At 37.2% G+C, this 22,638-nt stretch overlaps 1 protein-coding gene across 1 annotated transcript in view; it reads right to left on the bottom strand.

The window, feature by feature from the left end:
* The window catches only part of zmp:0000001200 (dedicator of cytokinesis protein 9), a 108,234-nt gene that overhangs the window by 59,625 nt on the left and 25,971 nt on the right, over positions 1-22,638 (bottom strand). Inside the window, 1 exon segment of the mRNA XM_051906666.1 lies at positions 403-519. Within this exon segment, the coding sequence (XP_051762626.1) occupies positions 403-519 (117 nt within the window).

The raw sequence follows: 22,638 nt of genomic DNA, 5'->3' as shown, positions 1-22,638 counted from the left end.
CAGCAGAGATAACCCAGGATCTGAGATCACAACACTGCTCTATCACTGAAGCACTTAAACTGCTCCTGTGGGATGCCCTAACATCCGATTGCAGTGTGTAAAGCTCCATTAGATGAAAAGAGTTTGTCAAATGCAGGAAAAACGCCTGTATCTCTCCCTAGAGCTTTCAGCTTATGATTAACAAGTGTCACTAACAGGTTAACACATGCCACCATGTTAATACTGGATAAATCCACTGAAAAGACCAGCACTAACCTTGCAGATTCAGACCTTTCACCAATATATTGTTCCTGCCAATAAATGCCCATTAAAACAGAAACGGGCGTGTATAGTGACCCACCACTCTTCAGATGTTGTGTAGCGTTTAAGGTCAGGCAGGATCCCACAGTAAAAGATTCTCACCTGAAAATCCTCCAGAGGAAACTGCAGCATGTCCCTGAGTCCATCACTGAGGATCTGAGTCTTCCTCTGCACCAGCACACTCTCATAGTCCAGAGGCTCCACCACACGCGGTTTCACCTGAAAACACACACACACACACATTTCATATTCCAGCAACTTATGAGATGGTGCTCACAAAGTGAATAAAAAATGAATTAGCACAATCAAATCAGGGCTCGAAAATAAGGACTGCCCGATGGCCCGGGGCCAGTGTGAACGACGCTCGGGACAGTAGACGGAACTGTCACTTGCCCGATCGGGCCAGTGCTGTAGGGTGTGCTATATATATCGTCTATGATATCGTAATTGTTGATTTAACGATCTGAAATGATCGAGTATGTCCCTCACTTTACAAAAAACAAACAAAAACACACCCATTGAGTGCATGTATATACTACGTGACGTAGTCTAGTAGGTTAGACATATTTAGAGTGTACGCTTTCACTGCGTGATTTAGTCTATTAAAATGCATTTATAATGCATCAGAATTCAAGATAAGGGGCAAAAATGACCCTGTATATCTTTTATATTTATATAATTTAATATAGTTAACCAATATTAAACAAAGAGCGCCGTTTCTCTACAAATATCAGCACGATTACAAATGTGATATTGATTTTATACAGCATACAGTTTAATGAACAAGAACTTAATATCAAGTGACTTAAATTTTAGACACCAAATTGCCTGTTTCGCTCAATTTCGCCTACGAAACTAGTTCCAAAGTCCACAGCATTGTTTTGCGTCTCTGAGCAACACTTCCTGAATGAATCAGCCGTTTGAATGAATCGGTTTAATCTCAATGACTCACTCATTAACAGGGACTTGCTGCCACCTACTGGCGGGTTTAATTTCACGTTTAAAGTGTCTTTTCATTTTTAAAATAATTTCAAATAACAGTATTTAAGGTTTTATATTTTCAACATTTCAAAAAATTATTTATGCATCTGTAACTGCTCTTGACTGATTAACTTTAATAAATCTTTATTTAATATTTAATCTATAGTTATATAGTTAGCTATACATTAGATTACAATTTCTGTACCTGAAAATCTCCTGTTTAAACCTTTGATTATTTGTTCCTATTTTATTACTTACTGTTTATTTGTCTTACAATATTTAAAATTTAAGTGAGTTAATCTAGTAGCTTTTGGTGTCATAATCCTATTTATTAAGGTTACATGTATCAAAAACAACAAAAACAATAACTAGGCTTTTTTTATAGGCCCATTTTCTTTTCTTTTACTTTATTAATTTTTTTGTTGTGGGGCAAGTGAACATTTTGGCGGGGCAAGTAAAAATTTGAACCACTGGCCCAACCGGGCCAGTAGAAAAAAATCCTTAGCGTTGAGCCCTGCAAATGAGTCAAGGGTTGATCCATAAAGTCCCATAAAGAAATATTATTCCAATGAGCAGGACACCTCATGATACGCCATTGTAACTGTACCTCTTACTTAACAGAGTCAATGGTGTTCAGTGGAAACATTGTCTGAAAAGTCAAGCTCCCTCTGCCCCAGTAAGAGTTGAGTTCAGGAACTTAAAATCCCATTGATATATATATATTTTTTAAAGAGATAGGAGTTTTTATGATAACAAATTAACTCTGAGGTTATTAATTGATGAAATCAGTTTAAATGTAAAAAAAAAAAAAAAGAAAAAAAATATTATTGAAATTCACATTAAGAACTACACTACCCATAATCCTGACAACAGCTCCACCAATCAGAGTAGTCGCTATTATGCTGGGAAGAGAAATCACAGAAAAAAACACAACCACCTTTTCCAGAGTTGGTCTCTCTACATATATGTAATTTGGTATTTGATGTTACTAGTTCATATTTTGTCAGATACTTTTTTTAATTAAAATGAATTAAAAGTTTGTAATGTTTGATTTAAATTATGGCTTTGAATCTTTAATAAATGAGAAAAATACTGAAATAGTGGGGAATCAATGTTATGCTCTATTGTGCAGTGATAACATCCTCCCCTTTTCTCATTTCTTTCTGTAAAATAATAAATTGGTGATCTCTGTAGAATATGAGAATTTTGGACGAGGATCTCGGTAATATGTTTCCACTGATATTATATAGGAGGAATCTGGGAGTGTGTGCAAGACTAAGTGAGATAACAGTCCACTCACACATCTGGGAGTGATATTGGTAAAATGACCTCAGATGCAGGTCTCCACGGAGATGGAGTTGTTTTGTTGATGATATCATAACTGGATAGACCAATGAAAGGGCAGAATTTCACACAAACACAACGAGCACCAGCTTCACTGCTGTACAACATCAAAGCCTCCACACACCATATAAAATCACCATCAACCAGTTCAATCCCGCCCGTGTGTGTGTGTGTGTGTGTGTGTGTGTGTGTGTGTGTGTGTGTGTCATGAGCATACAAATCAAGACTCTCAAACTCAGACAAATCCAGACTAAGCCTGTGGCAACATTTTAGTAACACTTTATTTTAGGGTCTTTTAACTAGTTGCTTATTAGCTGCATATTACTAGAATATTGGCTGTTTATTAGTACTTATTAAGCACATATTAATGCCTTATTCTGCATGACCTTATGTTAGATGTTGTTTGTATCGTGGCGGTTCAGAAATTAAATCAGTGAGTGGCGCTAAAAGCTAATACTGTCACGTTTGTAAATAACATACCACCTACACTGAACCTAACCAATCGTGTTAAAGGGTTAGTTCACCCAAAAATGAAATTTCTAATTACTCACCCTCATATCGTTCCACACCCGTAAGGCCTTCGTTCATCTTCGGAAAACAAATTAAGGTATTTTTGATAAAATCCATTTTTGATAAAAATTTGAAAGCAACGTAATTACCATCATTCAAGGTCCAGAAAGGGACTAAAGACATTGTTAAAATAGTCCATGTGACTACAGTGGTTCATCGTTAATGTTATGAAGCGACAAGAATACTTTTTGTGCGCAAAAACAAAACAAAAATAACGAGTTTATTCAACAATTTCTTCTCTTTCCTGTCAGTCTCCTATGCAGTTTTTGTTGTTAACACAGTGCAGCGATACCGTTGTTCTACGTCAGAACGCAGACTCATAAATTTGTGTTCTGAAGTTCAACGAAGGACTTACAAGTTTGGAACGACATGAAGGCAAGTAATTAACAGGGCTGGGACAAAACACTGATGCATTGCGAATCGAGAAATGATTCTGGAGCGATTCTGATATTTTCCAAATGTATCGCGATTCTCTCTCGAATCTAGTGTTGTCACGGTACCAAAATTCCAGTAGTCGGTACCAATACTAGTAAAATTTTATGGTTCTCGGTACCAATTTCGGTACCACAGGAAAATCTGTTGGTACTATTTTATTCTTTTATTTAACTAGCCTATTTTTAAAAACATATTAAATATGATGGTTATCATACAGATAAATATTTGGAGTGTGTGTGTGTGTGTGTATGTATGTTTGTGTGTATATATACCTCAATGAAATACATTTTGAAATATATAAAAAAAATAGGCCTAAATAAACAAATGCTCAAACATCCATTTTGAAACAGACGTGCGTGTTTATTTTAGCTATTCCTTCAGTTTCTCTTTAATAATATCTTCATGTTATCTCCTGATGTTACAAGCAACTGACACTTGTTGTAAAAGGTCTGAAGAGCGAGTTTTATCTTCACACATTCAGGCTGTTTGATTTTGCGCTGCCAGGGAAAGCGAAACTAAAAACCACCGGTGTATGTGAAACGCGCTTTACAAATAAACTTGACACGCCTTATAAAGTCTAATAACAAGCACAAACTGTGTTAAATAGAAATTGACGTGCAAGCAAAAAGGTTTCTGTCTCACAGTGTTTTTTCTACTTTACCACAGTAAAGAATGCGAATATAATAGGCCTAATTAAAAGCGAACCAAAGGAAGAAACGTTTATAATCCCCTGCGTGAGTGAAGATTTGGGAAAAGAAACAGAGATTCCATGTTCAGTGGAATAACTAATGGAATATTGTTAAATTCTCTGCTTATTGGGTGACCAGATCGCGATTCGCAAAACAGAATACAAAGCTTAAATGTATGGACTCACGTACCTCTCTCATTCGGCATGAACCAAAATGTTTCCATGGCTGCAATGTCACATTTAATTGTTAACTAGCCTATTTCTTCTGTAAACAAAGCTTTGCGCTTCACTCGTGTCATATTCAAGTAAATACTGGCACAGCCCTATCAGTGGGTACCGAATATACCCGGATTCTCGGTACTACAGAAATGCTTGTATTGTCACATTTTCAAAATTTCAGTACCGACTTGGTACCGAAGTAATGGTACTTTTGACAACACTACTCGAATCGATTCTGAGCTTAGTTTTTAACAGCAGATGGCACTGCGTGCTTTAGAAACAGCTGTACTCTGCTTGCTTCCAATTCCTTACACACACCATTTGAACCACTTCTATAAAATAATCATTCATGAAGTTTGGAAAAGGTTGTAGTGAATTACAAGGGTGTTTGCAGTGGGCTGTTTACATTAATCTTGTGTCATAAAAGCATTCTGAGGTGGAAGTACTCAGCTGAATGCACGAGCGCTCTTCTTCATGAGCATTTGAGCATGCGGTTAAAAAATAGCCTAGAGCACCATCGCTGTTAAAAACTAAGCTCAGAATCGATTTGCGATGCATTTGGAAAATATCAGAAATGATCCACGAATCGCGATGCATCGATATATTGTCCCAGCCCTAATTAATGACAGAATTTTCATTTTTGGGTGAACTAAACCTTTAAAGTTAAAAACACATTTGCTGAAGCAACCATGACATTTTATCCTGCTTCTACAAGTCTCTGAGCTCTTTTATCGTGACATGTTTTTCATATCGACAGTGCAGTGCTGTACCAGCTGAGCTCCTGAGAAAGTTTACTATATCAGAAAAGACAAACATATGGAGCTCACTGCAAACATCAAAATGTATTTGTTTACAAATCATGCACCACGGTAAAAGTGTTTGGAGGTCATAACACCATGCAAAAATAGGTCTTTATTAACCAATGATCTGGCATAATCATAACTTGTGTGAAAAGGAATAAAAGTTGCTAGTGTTTTACTGACACCAGTGTTCGTTTCAGCTGGAAACTGCAGTGAATTGTACAGTATATACAGGTATGTTTTGAAGTTTTGCAAAAAATGTATAGAGGCACGTTTTCCACTGAGCCTGAGCAGAGAAACAGCTGTCCACTGACATGAAGTGGATGTGATTGTATGTTTGTGACTGTTCACAGACATATTTCAGACATTCAGCAGTTTAATCTTTAACACAGATATGAGAGAGCTGAGTTACAGTCATATGACTGAAAGGTGATTTTATTGTTGCTATAATGAAACTAAACACAAAGGTACAAACTCACTCTAGAGCAGTTTCAGAGAGTAATGACCTAAACATAGAGATGCTACTAACTTCATCTTTCTGGAGTGTTAACTGTGACTCAGCTGTTTTCACAATATTTTTTACATTAATAAGCTTCACTAATTTATTTTAAATGGCCCTGTTCTGTCACAACTAATGTGAACTTACAATTTCCAATTATAACAATTATAAACAATTATATAAAAAAATAGTTTGCCTTTTAAAACAGTTGGTAACACTTTATATATGCCTTATATCTTTTCATAAATAACTGTAATTGTTAAAATGCATAATAATATTCTAAGATTCTTTGTTACATCTGAAACTGGTTGTTTGTCATATTTTAATGCATTATACTTTCTAAAGGTGTATTATAATGTATTATAACTGGTTACAATTATTCATGAGGCCATACAATGCATTACAAGGTGTAATTAATGCATTACATTTTTGTTAAAAATTTTATAATACATTAAACATAAAGGCTTTAAGTAAAGAGTTACCAAACAGTTTTAGATGGAGTATAATATGTCACAGCGTGTGTACAAACACAAATGGGAAAGATACACACCTTTATTTATTCCTGGGAACATGAATGGGACAATGTTTGCACAGTTGTGTTGTGTTCAAAATGGCATTACTGAGGCTAAGTGTGTGTGGTGTGTGTTTGTGTTTGTATGTGTGTGAGAACTTTCAGTATTTTGCATTAGAAACTTCTAACTGCAAACCAATTAGAAAACACACACGCACACACACACAGCTCAAATGTAACAGTACAGTCTGATATCTCAGCTGGTGTATCAGTTCTCAAGAATGGCTGTGTGAATGTGTGTTTATTTCTTTACACAACTGTACTCTGGAACATACAGACACACTTCAACTGAACACAACAGACTCACAAATTACTGTACAGCACACTCGGTTTCCAGAATAAAGTTCATAAGTCAGCAGAACAGCAGAATATATTGGATTAAGCTGACAGCAGGAAAGACGTACACATGTGAGATGATGGAAGCGTGTGTGATCTCCTTATAAATCATTTCAACACATTCACCTCTCTCTTCTGAGGACCAGAGACCTCTCCAGTCTGAAAGATGATCTCAACTCTATTGTGTGTGTGTGTGTGTGTGTGTGTGTGTGTGTGTGTGTGTGTGACAGACAATGTGAGTCTGGATTCAGGCGATAATCCTGGATATGACATTCGAGACCTTTTTTAACCCTTAAAACTTCCACCACTGTAATATTATCTTCATTCCACATACAGCACCGTTCAGAGGTTTGGAGTCGGTAAGATTCATTAAAGTTTTTGAACGTAGTCTCTTCTGCTCACCAAGGCTGTATTTATTTGAGCAAAAATACAGTAAAAACTGTAATATTGTGAAATATGATTACAATTTAAAAGAGTGTCTTTACTTCAGTGTCACATGACCCTTCAGAAATCATTCTAATATGATGATTTGATGATCAAGAAACATTTATGATTATTATCAATGTTGATAACAGTTGTGCTGCTTCATATTTCTGTGGAAACTATGATTTTTTTTCAGGATCCTTTAATGAATAGTACGTTCAAAAGAACAGCATTTATTCATACAGTCTATCACTAATCAATTGAATGAATTCTTGATGAATAAAAGTCTTCACTTATTTAAAAGAACCCAAACTTTTGAACGGTAGTTGGAGTAACATGTAAATACCATTAAAACAGTATCATACATCACCACATCAATGCTATATATCATGATCTGACACCATCACTTTTACTAATACTTTTTAGTAAAAAGTTTCAACCCAAAACCTTTAAACTGCTCAGTTTACAGACACCAAAGGCTTAATCAATAACTTTAAACAACCATCTATCACAACCACACCTCAGTTTTTCATAAAGTTTATGCTTTAACTCAACTTACACTTGAACTATCACAAAATTGATTAAAAGGCTATCGAAGCATCACAAAATTGAGTGTGATAATCACAAATCTGACTGAAAAAGGTTGATTGACTATTAAACTATCACACAGTTGACTGACTGAATAAAAGAAATCAATCACTACTGACAATGAAACTATCAAAAATCACAAAATTGCTCAACTATCAAACTACATAAATGTAATTAACTCTTAATCTGATTGACGGTCAAACATTCATAAACTGTTTAAACAAGGCTGATTCACCAACGTTGACTGAAAACAATGACTATCAAACACTTCCACTCAAGACTTCCCTCAGTTAAAGACGGTCACACTGACGGTCCGCTCCCGGGAGTTTACACGAGCGCACTAACCTTCCCCTGAGGACCCGAGCCGTCCTGCTCTTCCTCCAGCACGGGAACATATTTAAACTGCTGAGGAGACTCGATCACCAGCTCTTTCTTGGGCGCTTTCCCCGTCCTGCCCTGCATGACTACAAACTCCTGTCAGATGAACTCTCCACATCCAAGCGTGTCCTGTTGAACGTGCAGTTGTGAGCCTGCGGAGCGAGATCTCAGCATGTCCAGCAGCCCGCTGCTCTCTCCAAAACACACTGGACACGAGCCTCACCTCACACTCTGACTGAAGACAGACCGCCCCTCCCACACACACACACACACACACACACACATTCCTTCCCCCAGTCACACGGCCTCACGGGATCCACCTGCACGCTAATGACAGTGTCCCGACAGACACACACACATTCCATGACAGGAAAACTCATCCTGAGAGGCTGGAGATCTGAGTTACTTCTCATGTAAGTATCAACTTTGTCTAAGATGTTTTTCCCACTCTTAAAAATAAAGCTTTTTTATTGGCATTGATGGTTCCATAAAGATCCTTTAACAGCCATGAAAGGTTTTTCACAGTGAAAAAAGGTTCTTTAGATCATTAAAATTCTCTTTATACTAAGAAAAGGTTGTTCAGAGCTGATCACTGAAAGGTTCTTTTGGGAACCAAAAATGGTTCTTCTATGACATCAGTGTGAAAACCCCCTTTTAAGGGGCTTTGGCATTCACTCTAAAATATGCTGGGTTAAAAACAACCCAAGTTGGGTTGAAAATGGACAAACCCAGTGGTTGGGTTAAATGTTTGCCCAATGTGCTGGGTAGTTTTATTTAACTCAACTATTGTTTAAAAATGACTATATGACTGGATTAAAATGAACCCAAAATAGGTTGGAAATTAAAAATCAGACACATAATTACTAGAGGCAACAATAATAATCAAAAAGTGAACATTTATTAATAAGCAATTTAATAAATGTTTAATGTTTAATTATTATTCATTAAACATATTAAATGTTCATTTCCAGCATATTTTGGGTTCATTTTAAGCAAGAAATACAGTAATTTTTAAACAATAGTTGAGTTAAATAAAACTACCCAGCAGAGTGCGCAAACATTTAACCCAACCACTGGTTTAAAACAACCCAATCACTGGGTTTGTCCATTTTCAACCCAACTTGGGTTGTTTTTAATCCAGCATTTTTTAGAGTGTAGGAACTTCATTATAAGAACCAGGACGGTCCCCTGAGAACTAAATGTTCCCCTAGGTTCATTCTCCTGGTTGCATTCGCACCGGCAGTAGGAACTCTGAAGTGACGTAAGCCGGCCGACAGCGACGTCATTTAAGCGAGGTGTTCACAACGTGTTGTGGGTTTCATGATAACAGAGATGGAGTGTAGATGTATAAGTTATCCGATGGAAAGAGCAAAAAGGAGGGCTAAGAGATTAAATATCCTACAACAACTTGCAATGCTACGTATCATCTTGACTGAGAAAAGAGCACAACACCGCAGACAAAAGCGACAGGTAAATGCTGTAACATTTGCTTTCTGTATGTTTGACTTTTCACTGTTTTCCATGTTCATAGAGTTAGTTTGTGCAGTAAATATGTGTGAAGTGTGTGTTTACACAGCATTTAAAAAATGCCGGTTGCTGGTGTTTCGTATGGCATGCGTTTGGCCAATCAACGTATACTCGCGTCACTGCTAGTTCCTACTGTGCTGGGATCATTAGTATAATTTGCGGGTCCTCACCACTTTTTGTCAGGGTCGATACTGTCCCCACCACTTTTTGAAACATCTTGCAGCGTGGATGCATAATAATACAAAAGAAACATCTTTAGTTGATTAGCAATGTACATCAAAATGCACACCCAATAGTTACAAGAACTATGAAAACGTTCCTCCGATGCGAAAGCCCCTTTAGACCCTTTATTTTGAGGAGTGTAAGAGCTCCTGCCACAGCTCAGATCCTTTGGATTATGGGAGAAATAGATGAGAAATGTTTGAGACCACAGTTTTAATCTGACCTTTTGCAGACTTTGGCATCTTGGCAAATCTAAGCAGGGTTTTTATTGTTAACTAAAACTCAGTTATTATAAAATGTATTAAAAAAAAAAAATCAGGTAACACTTTATTTTACAGTGTCCTTGTCACATGTGTTACATGTTCTTACTACAGTAATAACAGTAAATTATGCATAATTACAAGCAATGAACCCTAAATCAAACCCGAACCCTAAAGTATACTGTATAATTACAGTGACACCTCGAAATCAAGTGTAACCAAAAATAAAACTGAAATAAAATATAAATATTACATGGAAAACTTAAAAATGTTTTGTGGCAACTAACTGAAGTAGTGCAGTCTGAAACACTACTGAGATCTCTCCTGAAACTTTAGGAAGAGCAGATATTTCTCAGGAGCCTAAAGCAGAAGTGCCCATTTGCTCTTCATTTCTTCTCATTGTTGTCAGGGAGAAACGAGTGAGATGTCAAAGATAACCCTAATGATGTTTCTTCCCTGAGGCAGGATTGAGACACACAAATCTGAGTGTAATTGCTTAGTTTAGAAACACTCTTACTGCTGATTACTCTATTACATTTCATTAAAACATATTGTTTGTTCCTCGTTATGTCAAACTGAAGACATTTTCACAAGCTCCAAGACACGATAGCAACGTCCAAATTCATGAACAAGCTGATTATTTACAAAGAACCTGTGAATTGGTTCACAAAACGAAATGAACGATTAATTTGTGAATCGAACCGATGCAGTTACAGCTGTTCTCAGGTGAACAACTCACTGATTCACTGATTCAATGATTCGCTCAGAGAGTCTCTGTGAGTCACGAACTGGGAGATCCTCGGAGCTTGAGTGTGTGAAAAGTAAGCAACTTTTGTACTTTTACTGAAGTAAAATTGATAAGGAGTACATTTACTGGAGTGATATTTGTTAAGGGTAACTGTACTTTTACTGGAGTACTTGATGTGAATAGCTGGACAGAAGGTTTAAACCTGTGTCTGTGTCTGTGGGCACACCCTGTTTATTCATCTGCTGAGAGGGAATTCCACACACACACAAAACAAACCCAAACACACTGTTAAGAGTCCACAAAAGGACAGTGTGTGAGTGCGTGTGTTATCTTTTACTATACAGAGACATGAGGGGGAAGGTTAGGAACTAGCACAGCTGCACTCACAGACACACACACACACACACACACACACACACACACACACACACTCACAGACAGTGATCTTGCCCGTCATAAGCCTACACTTCCTCAGTCATACCCCGAGGACAATACCTTTGTGTGTGTGAAGGGAAGAGATGACTTAAAGGGACAGTTCACCCAAAAATGAAAATTTCTGTTAATTTACTCACCCTCAGGTGAGTCAGGTGAGGTTTTTTTTTCCATCAGTAGAAGATTTTTAGCTGAAACCGTGTATCATCACAGATATTAATTTTGTTTTGCCCATATGTTTTTTTTTGGCTCTCAAAGTGACAGTAGCTGTTGACTCACATTATATGAATCACAAAGGACCGCGGTTTTAGCTAAAAGTCCTCTTTACTGTAAAGTGCAGAACTGACTGCACACATCCACTAAAGACCACCTGAACACCAGTGTTGGGGTAACGCATTACAAGTAACACGAGTTATGTAATCAGATTACTTTTTCCAAGTTACCAAGTAAAGTAACGCATTACTTTTAAATTTACAAGCAAATATCTGAGTTTGTTTTCCCATGTATTGACTGACAGCTCTTCTGTCCCCATGATGAGAGAAATCAGGAGTAACACTGACTTCACGTGCTATAGGAAATATAATTCCCAAGTCGTGATTATGGGCTCATCGTGTTCAAGTTTGACGTGAGATAGCGTTCATGTGCAATTTTTCATCTAGGAAACTACGCTGTGTGAACATGACGGTTATTGTGGTTCTAGACTAAATGTGAGTATTTACTATCTCACTCGCACAAGAACACATTCAGTATTCCTCAAAATGAATAAAAACAGTGATATGCAAAATTAAATATGTTAAATAACACAAATATACTTTATGTATTTAATCTCAGTTTATTAAGCAATGTCTGTACATTTGCCAAGAATAGAATAACTTTTTTGTTATTAAAAAAACAAGCAAGCCCAGCCCAGATGAGAAAAAGTAACACAAAAGTAATGTAACGCATTCGTTCATCTTCAGAACACAAATTAAGATATTTTTGATGAAATCCAAGAGTTTTTTTATCCTCCATAGAAAGCAATGAAATTACCACATTCAAGGTCCAGAAAAGTACTAAAGACATTGTTAAAATAGTTCATGTGACTACAGTGGTTCAACCTTAATGTTATGAAGCGACAAGAATACTTTTTGTGCGCTAAAACAAAACAAAAAATAACTTTATTCAGCAATTTCTTCTCTTCCCTGTCAGTCTCTTATGCATTTGACGCAGTAAGCGCAGTTCAGCGCTTCCGTGTTTACGTCAGAACACCGGCTTAGTATTGGCCGGCTCCTGCGTCAACATCACACACGTGTCGTGCTGCTCACATGAACAGCTTCGGCCAATACTGAGCCGGCGTTCTGACGTAGATCCTGGAAGCGCTGCAACATAAATAGTGTAGGAGAATGACAGGGGAGTGACGAATTTGTTGAATAAAGTTGTTTTTTTTTTTTTTTTTTTGTGCACAATAAGTATTCTCATCGCTTCATAACATTAAGGTTGAACCACTGCAGTCACATCGACTGTTTTAACGATGTCTTTAGTACTTTTCTGGAACTTGAATGTGGTAATTTCGTTGCTTTCTATGGGGGATAAAAAAAAAAAAAACTCTTGGATTTCATCAAAAATATCTTAATTTGTGTTATGAAGATAAACGAAGGTCTTACAGGTGTGAAACGACATGAGGGTGAGTAATTAATGACAGAAATTTCATTTTTGGGTGAACTAACCCTTTATAAATAAGGTGAAGAGAAAAGATCTATCAGGATTTGAGCACACATACAGACACTTGCTTTGATAATTATCAGTATCTAGATCTATATCTATTTTCTAGAGCTCTGATTAGGGGGATTTTCTTGTGAGGTCTTTCAGTATGGCTCAGTCTGACCTCTGACCCCTGACATGTACATCATCACACCATCGCAGGCGGAGTTGCATAATCAAGACTGATGTAATCGGCACTCGCTCCCTGCAGGAATGGGGAAACACGGAGAGGGTGTAACTCGGAATGTGACAAAACACACACTTCCAAGAAAATGGAGTGAGAGCAGAGCTGTTTCTCCTAAAGACCCCCACAGAGCTTCAACACACACACTTGACAACAGAGAGTGAGAGGAAGAGTGTTTGTGTGAAGTGTGTCAGTGTGTGTGTGTGTGTGTGTGTGTGTGTGTGCTTTCCATCTCAAATGTCATTAATTACCTATTGTTTTCTCCATGAAGTGTGAGTCAGAACGATACGCTCTTGGTCTTAGAAAGTGTGTTCAAAAGATTTCGTCAGACTAAAGCAATAATATGCCTTTTTTAAATGATATTTAAATATCTTTGGTCCAAAAATCCAACCAACCTTATTTTTATTAAGTGACACAAACTGACCTAGAGGAAGTGATTGTAGCTCGGCTTCGTCCTGCATGTTTACGTGTTTATCAGCCTCAGCAATACATGCGATGTATATTTATTTAATCTTTCAAATATTCGATTCTGCTCTGCGTCATGGTTGGACAGAGAGATGATCGAGGCATGACTGTAACTGCTAATGTAAATGCTGTTTTTAAAGCACATTTGAGTCTGTTTGTTGTCAGATTGGTGCAGACGTGATTTTCTGAACTCATGTGCACCAGTGAATCACACTGACTCATCTTGAAGAGTTTGAGGTTCGGTTCACAATTTTAAGGCAATCGAACTTCATTTGTGGAGGTGAAGCTGCTATAGATGACATAATTTATATCGCTGCATGATAGTCTCACTTATAATAATGCATATCTCAGAGCTGCTGAATAAGTTGCATTCAGACAGAGCAGTTTCCAACTCAGATTTGGATCAAGAAATCAAACCAAGTGTTGACGACCTGTACAGGTCAATCAACCGATGCTGCACGAGTCGAATCAATGCACTTATATGAAAAATAAATAAGTAAACAGTGCATCCCTATAGACCTTCAATTTATAGTGCGTTTTTTTCTTCCATATACAGTACAGTACACTGGGGAAAAAACTGGAGTAGGATTTACTAAAATAATTTTCAGTTAGAAATTACTAGTAAATTTCACAAATAATGACAAAGAAACTGCAAATTAAATTAAATGTGAAATTTAGAAGTAGAAAGACTGAAATAGTATTTTATTGTAAAACATACTTAAATAATCTTTATTTATAAGTCTTTTTTTTACAGTGTAGGTGATTTTTTCTTGTTTGCTTGTTTGTTTCTTATTTCTTGCAAATTTATATCTCACAATGTGACTATACATATCTCTTAAAGACACAATATGTAAGATTTTTATATTAAAATATCCAAAAATCACTTGCACAGTATTATATATTTCGTTCAGCTATGTAATTACATTATCCTAAATGTTTCCGAGAATTTGTAAGTTCAGAGAAATTCATAATTTTAAATAGTGCCCGTCCCTCGCTTGTCACTTGTCGCCTGTCAATGACGTAATATTTTAGTAACCATGACAACAGACACGGAGAGCTGCGTAACGTCTAGCGGCACACTGATGTTGTTTCGTTCAAACATTATGGACCATGGCAAACTTGGGACAAAAGGAGAAATAAAACGAGGATCAATATCGGCGTGGCGTTTCCGAGATGGTGAGAGCTTTGTGACAACTTTGGCTTGAGAGAGACGCCGCTCTTGCACGTTATTAGACAAGGTAAGCAAATGTAAGCTACATAAGACTAATCAATGTTATGTAGCTCAACACGATGAAATGTCAGAATATCATCAGTATGATATTGTAATGTTGATCTAGCTTACTGTTGTTCTCATACAGCCAACAAACTAACATAGAATAACATTACGACTTTCAATGCAGTTTAGTATGATAGTGTAACGTTAGACCAAGTGATTCAGCGCTGCGTTACCTCACAGTTTTAATTCGTCAAATAAACTGACCTGTATTAGTAGTATTTCAGCTTTGCGAGTAGTTCGGTAGAATGAAATGTCCTCATTCCTTAATATCCCCTGGGAGTCGCGTGTGGCACTGATATCTGTTTCCCATTAGCAATTGCGCCCGCGATTCTCGGCCACGCCCTGCTTCATACCACAGTCATGTTAAAAACATGCATTCACTCTCATCCATAAACATTATTTCCCCATAAACATTATTAGATCCATCGGAATGACGACAAGTTGCAGTCCACGCTCATTCACTGCGTCATCAATCTACACCTACGAGTTTAGCAACCCCTAGTGGCGAAAAAAAAACATACTGTGCCTTTAATTGACTTCATATCTCACAGTGTGAATTTATGTCTAACAATCTGACTTTATTTCTAATTTTAAACCTTATGTAATAAATAATTTTAAAATATGTCATTTCAAATATCAAAGATGAGTTTTAAGGGATAAAATTATTGACTGCAGGGGGACTTTAAAATAAAAAACACAATTTTATTTTCAAACACCTCATTTCCTTTGTGTGTATGTGGTGCTGATTTTACAAGGTGTGTTTCAGCGCGACAAAACATGACAAGTAAAGGCAGAAAAGAGATAATTTACTAACAAACTGAATAATTTGACAAAACATCAATTTCTTTATGAAACACACACACACACACACAAATGAGAGCTAAATGTGACATTAATTTGTAGCACACACACATCTTATACTAAAACATGAGGAAAGCAATGGGGACATCTGCTGATAATAAAGAACAGCACTGCTGCCACCTGCAGGCAGGAAAACACACTGCAGCTGATCTGTCAGCACTCACACACACACACACACACACACTCTCTCTCTATCTCTCTCTCTCACACACAATAAAGTGTTCCTAGACTTATCAATGTCTACCATACCAGTGTTTAGGAAACAGAACCGAATCTCTAAAACAAGTGTTAACAGATGCCACAAAACACTCTAAACATCCATTAGTGTTAGAAAAACAACACATTATAGCGATTACACCATGACATGACCTCTGTTTATATGCTTATCATTCCTGTCAGTTCAGCATCTCCATTCATTCATTCAGGACAGATTTATGAGTGTTGATTCACGTTCACAGAGTCATCATCTGAACACTGAATCACGAATCACTCATCTGCAGGAATGAGAGTGTGTTTGAGGGGCGTCTGAGCGAGTCTCTGCATGTTCAGCTAATCTACTATAACCCCAATCCCTCTCTCAACACTCTCTCAGGAGAACATACACACAGTCTACTACAATCAGGTAACAACATCTGTCTGCTGCTGAGCTGCATTCATCTGAACAAAACCACACATCAGACTACAATGAATCAAACTCTGCAGAACTACACCTGAACCTGACATTACAGATGATCAAGAACATTTGAGAACATTAGATCAGATAAGAAAAGACCACACAAGACCTGAAGTGAAGTGACCGAGACACATTCAAGGACATTCAAAAGAAGATTTGTGAACTTGAGGAGAGAAGAGAAGTAATAAGATTTGGCAAGATTTGTGAAAACTGGAGATTAGACAAATTGAGAAGAGACCAGACGAGATGAGACAAGACTGGGAGAAAAAAAAATCCATTCACCTAACTATCGCAATACTTTAAGTTTACAATTTTAAAATCGATTTTTTAAATTCCAGAATCGATATTAATTCAAATTAAATTGCTTTATTTTAGTCCTTGCTGCTTATAGACGAGGTGGACATAAATTACCCACTTTTGTTCCAACAGGGCGAAATGTGTCATTATCTATGCGTGTCACATGACATAATATCCCTTTCATGCAGACGAGGGAAAGCGATGTGAGACTACCAGCACTTCAGAGAAAGCGAAACGCATCAGTGTTTCCCATATATTGATTTATTTGTGGCGGCCCGCCACAATCTCAACACTGACCTGGGCCCGTATATATAAAGTCACTCAGAGTAAAATTTTAGTTTTAAGTGAGTCAAAATTCTAAGAATGACGTAATTTTACTCTTATTCTTAGACTTAAGAATAAGTGTGATTCATAAAGGTTCATAAGTGTCAAGACTAGGTCTCAGCTCCTAAATTATTTAGGAGAGCTGGAGAGGTCTCTTAACCTAGTTAGGAGTAACAAGATGGAGAGACACACGCTCTCCAATGAAGATATGTATTGGCGTTATATGATGATATTTGATAAAATGATATAAACTTGACTGTCAATTCTTTTTGTAACTGACGTAATAAGAAATGTAATAACTTAATAAATATTACTTAAACAATAATTAATATTTAATATTACTTAAATACATTTAAAGGTGCTGTATGTGATTTCTCAAATTCGTTGTTGAACACTGTTGATTTTTGAAATCAACCCAAACAAACACACCCCTCTCTTCATTGCACCGCCACCAAAACTCACACTTCAATCCTAACCTCTGAGTCGGTCTAGAACCCTCGGCCTGAACGCTGCTGGCATGCGAGGCGAATGCACTGACAATGACGCTAAACACCTCATTCTCTAGCGGGTGTCAATGTGCAGTAGTTTACCTGCAAAATTCTCACTGTCTGGCCTCTGTTACACACGCAATGAGAGTGGATGTCTGTTTATCACAGCTGACACGAAACAAAATGCTTCACAAAAAATAAAGCGCAGATGACGAACGAACGACAAGGAAGCACAAAAGATGAACATACAGTACACAAGAGTAAATGCAAACAAGAGTTTCTTGTTAATCGCAAACAATTTTGCTTAAACCATCAAAATATGAGGAAAATATTTTTTTAGTTTTATTTAAATGTTTTAAAATAAGACATTGACTACAACATAATCAGTTTTTAATATTTCATTGGTTCTCTCTTGTTTTTGCATGTGTTCATAATTTCTTTGTATGACAGACTGGCCAAAAATTATTTGAAATAATTTGAAATTTAATTTCATTATCACACATGAAACAATTGACTCCAAGCACAGCTACACGATATGCTTACATCTTTTAACACATTTTTAAAAATATTTGAATTAAAGTTGAAGATGTCAGTTTTCATATGGCTGGACATCACATTTGGCCACTACTCTATGGCAGTTTATTGACTTTCCAACTGACCATCAAACCATGTGGCAAAAGAAAGCCACTTTTATGTTGACTGTGGGCTCCCCTGGAGCTGTTGGAGCCGTTGATGAACTCGTGTTCACATCATTGCTCGAACCGTAAATGAGGAGACATATATCAATAGGAAAAGATTCCAAACCATCAATACTAATTTGCGATAATTTTGCACAATGCAAATTTAAATGTGGTTAAATGACTGGTATTGTGCTGCTGTGGCTTCACCCTTCCAGGCTCGCTATTGGCTGATTCAGAGGTTGAGGGCGGCCATTTTGAGTTGACATCATTGTAGTCCTTAGTGCACAACACTTAAGTCAGCACTTAAGAATCAGTCTTATAATTTACTAAAAGTTGCTTTTAGCTTCTTTATAAAAGTCTCCTACTCTTAGAAAAGTCCTACTCTTTACTAAGAATTTTTTGACACTTAAGTCAAAACTTAAGACTATTCTTAAGAGCATTTCTGAGAAGTTTTATACATACGGGCCCTGAGCTCCACAAATAGATTTAACTGTTCTGAAAGCAGTTCTGGTGGGATGTGTGGGAGAAGTGCTGTCTCACTTCATGAATATTAATATAAAAATGAATGCACTGAAAAGCCCTCACACTACTCGTATAAACTTTGCATCAGATATCAATGCTGAGAGAAAGAGAGTATAAGACAGTAGATCTGCACGATTAATCTTTAAAAGATCGTGATCTTGAATCAAACATCCACGCAACCTTATTTCTAAATGACAACAATTCATCCGTCTATTAATCCTTTGACAAAATCATATCACAACATTCAAATCTGCTGATCCAGAGAGAGCAGCTGTCATTATTTCAACCTCATAGTATCATTATTTCTGTGATATAGTAGTTAAAATTATTATAAAAGTGCTGGGATAAACGTTTATAGTTCAAATATAAACACTGATGTCTAAGGTAGCGATCAAAATAGTTATCACCTTTTGAAAACGGCGCTTCAAATATGGACTGTATCGTTTACATTGTTTCGCCACCAGGTGGCGACAAAAGACAGAAAAAGGCCCACTGAATGCACAGCATTATTCAATGTGTTGACATAATTTCAACAGGAAGACAGGGCGGGGCATATCAAACAGCTCCTCCCCTTTTTTAAAATCGCAAATAGCGTTTTGTTTATATCACAGCTCGAACAGAGCCGTTGAGCTCGGTAAAACCTCAGTTTCCTTCTAATCTCTAACCGTTTCTCCTCCTAATATCCTCAGTTGTTGCTTTAAAATATATCAATCTGTGCAGAATTCAAATGGGTCCAATACGTTTTGTGGTCTGCTCCGACTCGCGCATATGATCCGCTCTGTGCTCTGGACCAACGCAGACTTGGTTCATTTGTAACTTGTAAGTGTTTGTTTTTTCCTATGGCCAGTCTATTTTTCACTTGTTTTCAATGGGAGCGTAGCGTATTTAAAAATGACAACAGTGTGATGAGGCACTGAGTGTCTATTTTCTGTTCGCAGAGAGTTATAAAATGTTCAACTTAACGCAGTGCTAATCACTGTCACTTTTTATCCAGCCGTCCAATCACAGTGGAGGAGAGGCGGGACAAATACAACACTGACCAACAGTCTGTCACATCCTTCTTGTATAATGACAACAAGCATGGACCAAAATCATTTAAAACAAGGGCCAGAGCAAGTACTTTACATTGTGACGACATTTCCATATTCATAAACAAACTACGTGGGAAATTAAATACTACTAAACACTTCCGCGGATATTCCGTATCTCAGCTGGAAAACAACAACAACAACAAAAAAACGCTTCTCTGCCGAAGCACCCGCAGCTAGTCCTTTCAGAAGAGCGCCTTGGCTGAAAAGGCTTTGGTGGACCGTGTGGCCTTACTCTCTGAAGCATCATAAATCACAGCAGAGCTGAACTGGGCTTGTAGACGAGGAGTCAAATGATGCTCATCACAACAGACCTGAGGAGACACTCGGGTCAAAGGTTATCACACCAGTGATGTCCCATCTGTTCACACAAGCAGCAGAAAGCGTGCGCCCCATGGACACACACACACCCTTCCTGCGCAGGAAACACATTTAGTCACATGACCCCATTTATAGAGCCGTGTCTCATGCCGTTTCCTGTTTCATTGGGTAGAGATAACACTGCCCGACACATCAGACAACCTTATCGCAAGACTAGCACAAATACTCACACGGGAGCAGAAAGATCTTAATCAAGTAATATCTCATGTTTATCACACGTGTGTGTGTGTGTGTGTGTCTGTACAGTTTGTACGGTATAAAAATCATTATGTCTATGGAAAGTCCCCACACAATCCTATAAAACATGAGATGTGTTGTTGCTATCTCTCAGTCAGTGATTCAGTTTACTGGCATTAAGCCTGTTGGCATGACAGACCTTATTCAAACTATTTATACACAAGTCACTGTTTGTATGTTCGCTTTCGTTTTTACTGTGTTCTGTCCCTGTTTTGCCTGCCTGTGTTCTCTAGTTAGTTTCCTTGGTTGTTAATTAGTTCCACACACTGTTTCTGTTCAGATGATTACTCTCTCTGTGTATTCAAGCCTCAGTTTCCTTTGTTTTATTGTTTGGTATCATCTTTAGTTTTTGTGGTTGTGTTATGTGCTCTACTCCTGGTAATCTCCTGCATGTGTGGTTTTTGGATTTAGTAAAGTCATCTTTATTTATATTGTGTTTTATACATTACAAATAGTTTCAAAGCACCTTTACAGGGATAAACAGGAAAATAATGATTCAATGATGCAAACAGAGTTCAATTCTGCTGTAAAGCAGCTTTAAAAACAAAACAGTGTAGTGCTGTAAACTGTGATAGACCAAGAAGTGTTGTAAAACATTTTGGAGAAACGCCTGTGTTTTTCCTTACACTTTGAACAAATGTGAGTTTATCTTAATCATTATTTCAAGTCCTTACCTATTTTTGAGGGGTTGAAACATACAACATTATACAGCCTAACTAATCTTGCCATGCTATAAAAAGATCCATTTTTCTGATATTTTAAGACGCATGGATTTTGGCAACCAGTTATGAGGGTCTTTATGGGTCCTCTCTCTATGGTATAATTTTTTTATTCGTTTTGTTTTCACACCACATGACTTTGATTTGATGAACAAACATTTCCTCAAACATTTATTGTAATATTTTAACTGCTTCATAGCTGCCAAAGATTATGCCAATCTACTCATTTCAAGATTTCTTTCCTTTTAATGAGTTCTTTCCTCGTTATGATATCAGGACAATCCAGCGTTGTTATTGTTAACTAAAACTACTACTAATATATTTTGTTAATTGAAATTAAGCTAAAATGGTAACACTTTACAAAGAGGTTTCATTAGTTTACATTAGTTAGCAAATTTAATTAAACTAATAATGAGCTGCATTTCTACAACATTTATTAATCTTCGTTAACGTTAATTTCAACATTTACTAATACATTATTAAAATCAAGAGTTGTATTTGTTAACATTAGTTAATGGACTGTGAACTAACATGAACAAACTATGAACAGCTGGATTTTTATTAACTAACATTAACAAAGATTAACAAATACAGTAACAAATGTATTGCTCATGGTTAGTTCATGTTAATTAACTAATGTTAACAAATGAACCTTATTGTTGTAATGAAGGGCTGACAGCGTGAGGATCCATTTGCAGTTTCTTTATTGTGACAACAAAGCACAAGGCAGACAAGGGCAAGACAGTAGCGGAAACAGGGACAGGCTTGGGTCGAGGCAGGCGGCAGACAAACAGAAACTTACAACAGGCAGAGTTCAGGGCAGGCGGCAGACAAACGTAATCCAGGAAACAGGCAAGGTTCAAGGCAGGCGGCAGAGGTTCACAAATGATAAACAGTCCAATCGATAGCAAGGTAACAGTCCACAAGAAAACGCTCAGTAGTGATCACCGGGGCAAATCAAGACTTCGCAGTGTATGGATGCGTGTGTGCGTCTTAAATAGTGTGAGTGTGATGCAATGCAGGTGTGTGCAATCAGTCCCAGGAATGAGGGCCTATGGGTAACGTAGTCCAGAAGGAAGTGACTCAGAACTCAGGTGATGGCTCCCTCCGGCGGCCGGGAGGAGGAGCCGCGGGAGCCGTATTCGTGACAATTGTACAGTGTTACGACTAAAATAACATAAAATACAAAAACTTTAAAAACTTAAATGAAACTTAGAAATGTGGACTAGGCAAATAGTACTGCTAAGTCTAAACTATTAAGTCCTAAAATTAATAAAACTGAAAGGGGGGAAAGTAGCTAAATATATATATATATATATATAAACTAACAAAAATGACAAAGGCGCATGACAAATTCACTGAAAGAACAATTAAAATGAAAA

This window comes from Ctenopharyngodon idella, chromosome 9 (assembly GCF_019924925.1).
Source record: "Ctenopharyngodon idella isolate HZGC_01 chromosome 9, HZGC01, whole genome shotgun sequence".
Lineage (NCBI taxonomy): Eukaryota > Metazoa > Chordata > Actinopteri > Cypriniformes > Xenocyprididae > Ctenopharyngodon > Ctenopharyngodon idella.
This window is presented reverse-complemented; position numbering and strand designations above follow the sequence as displayed.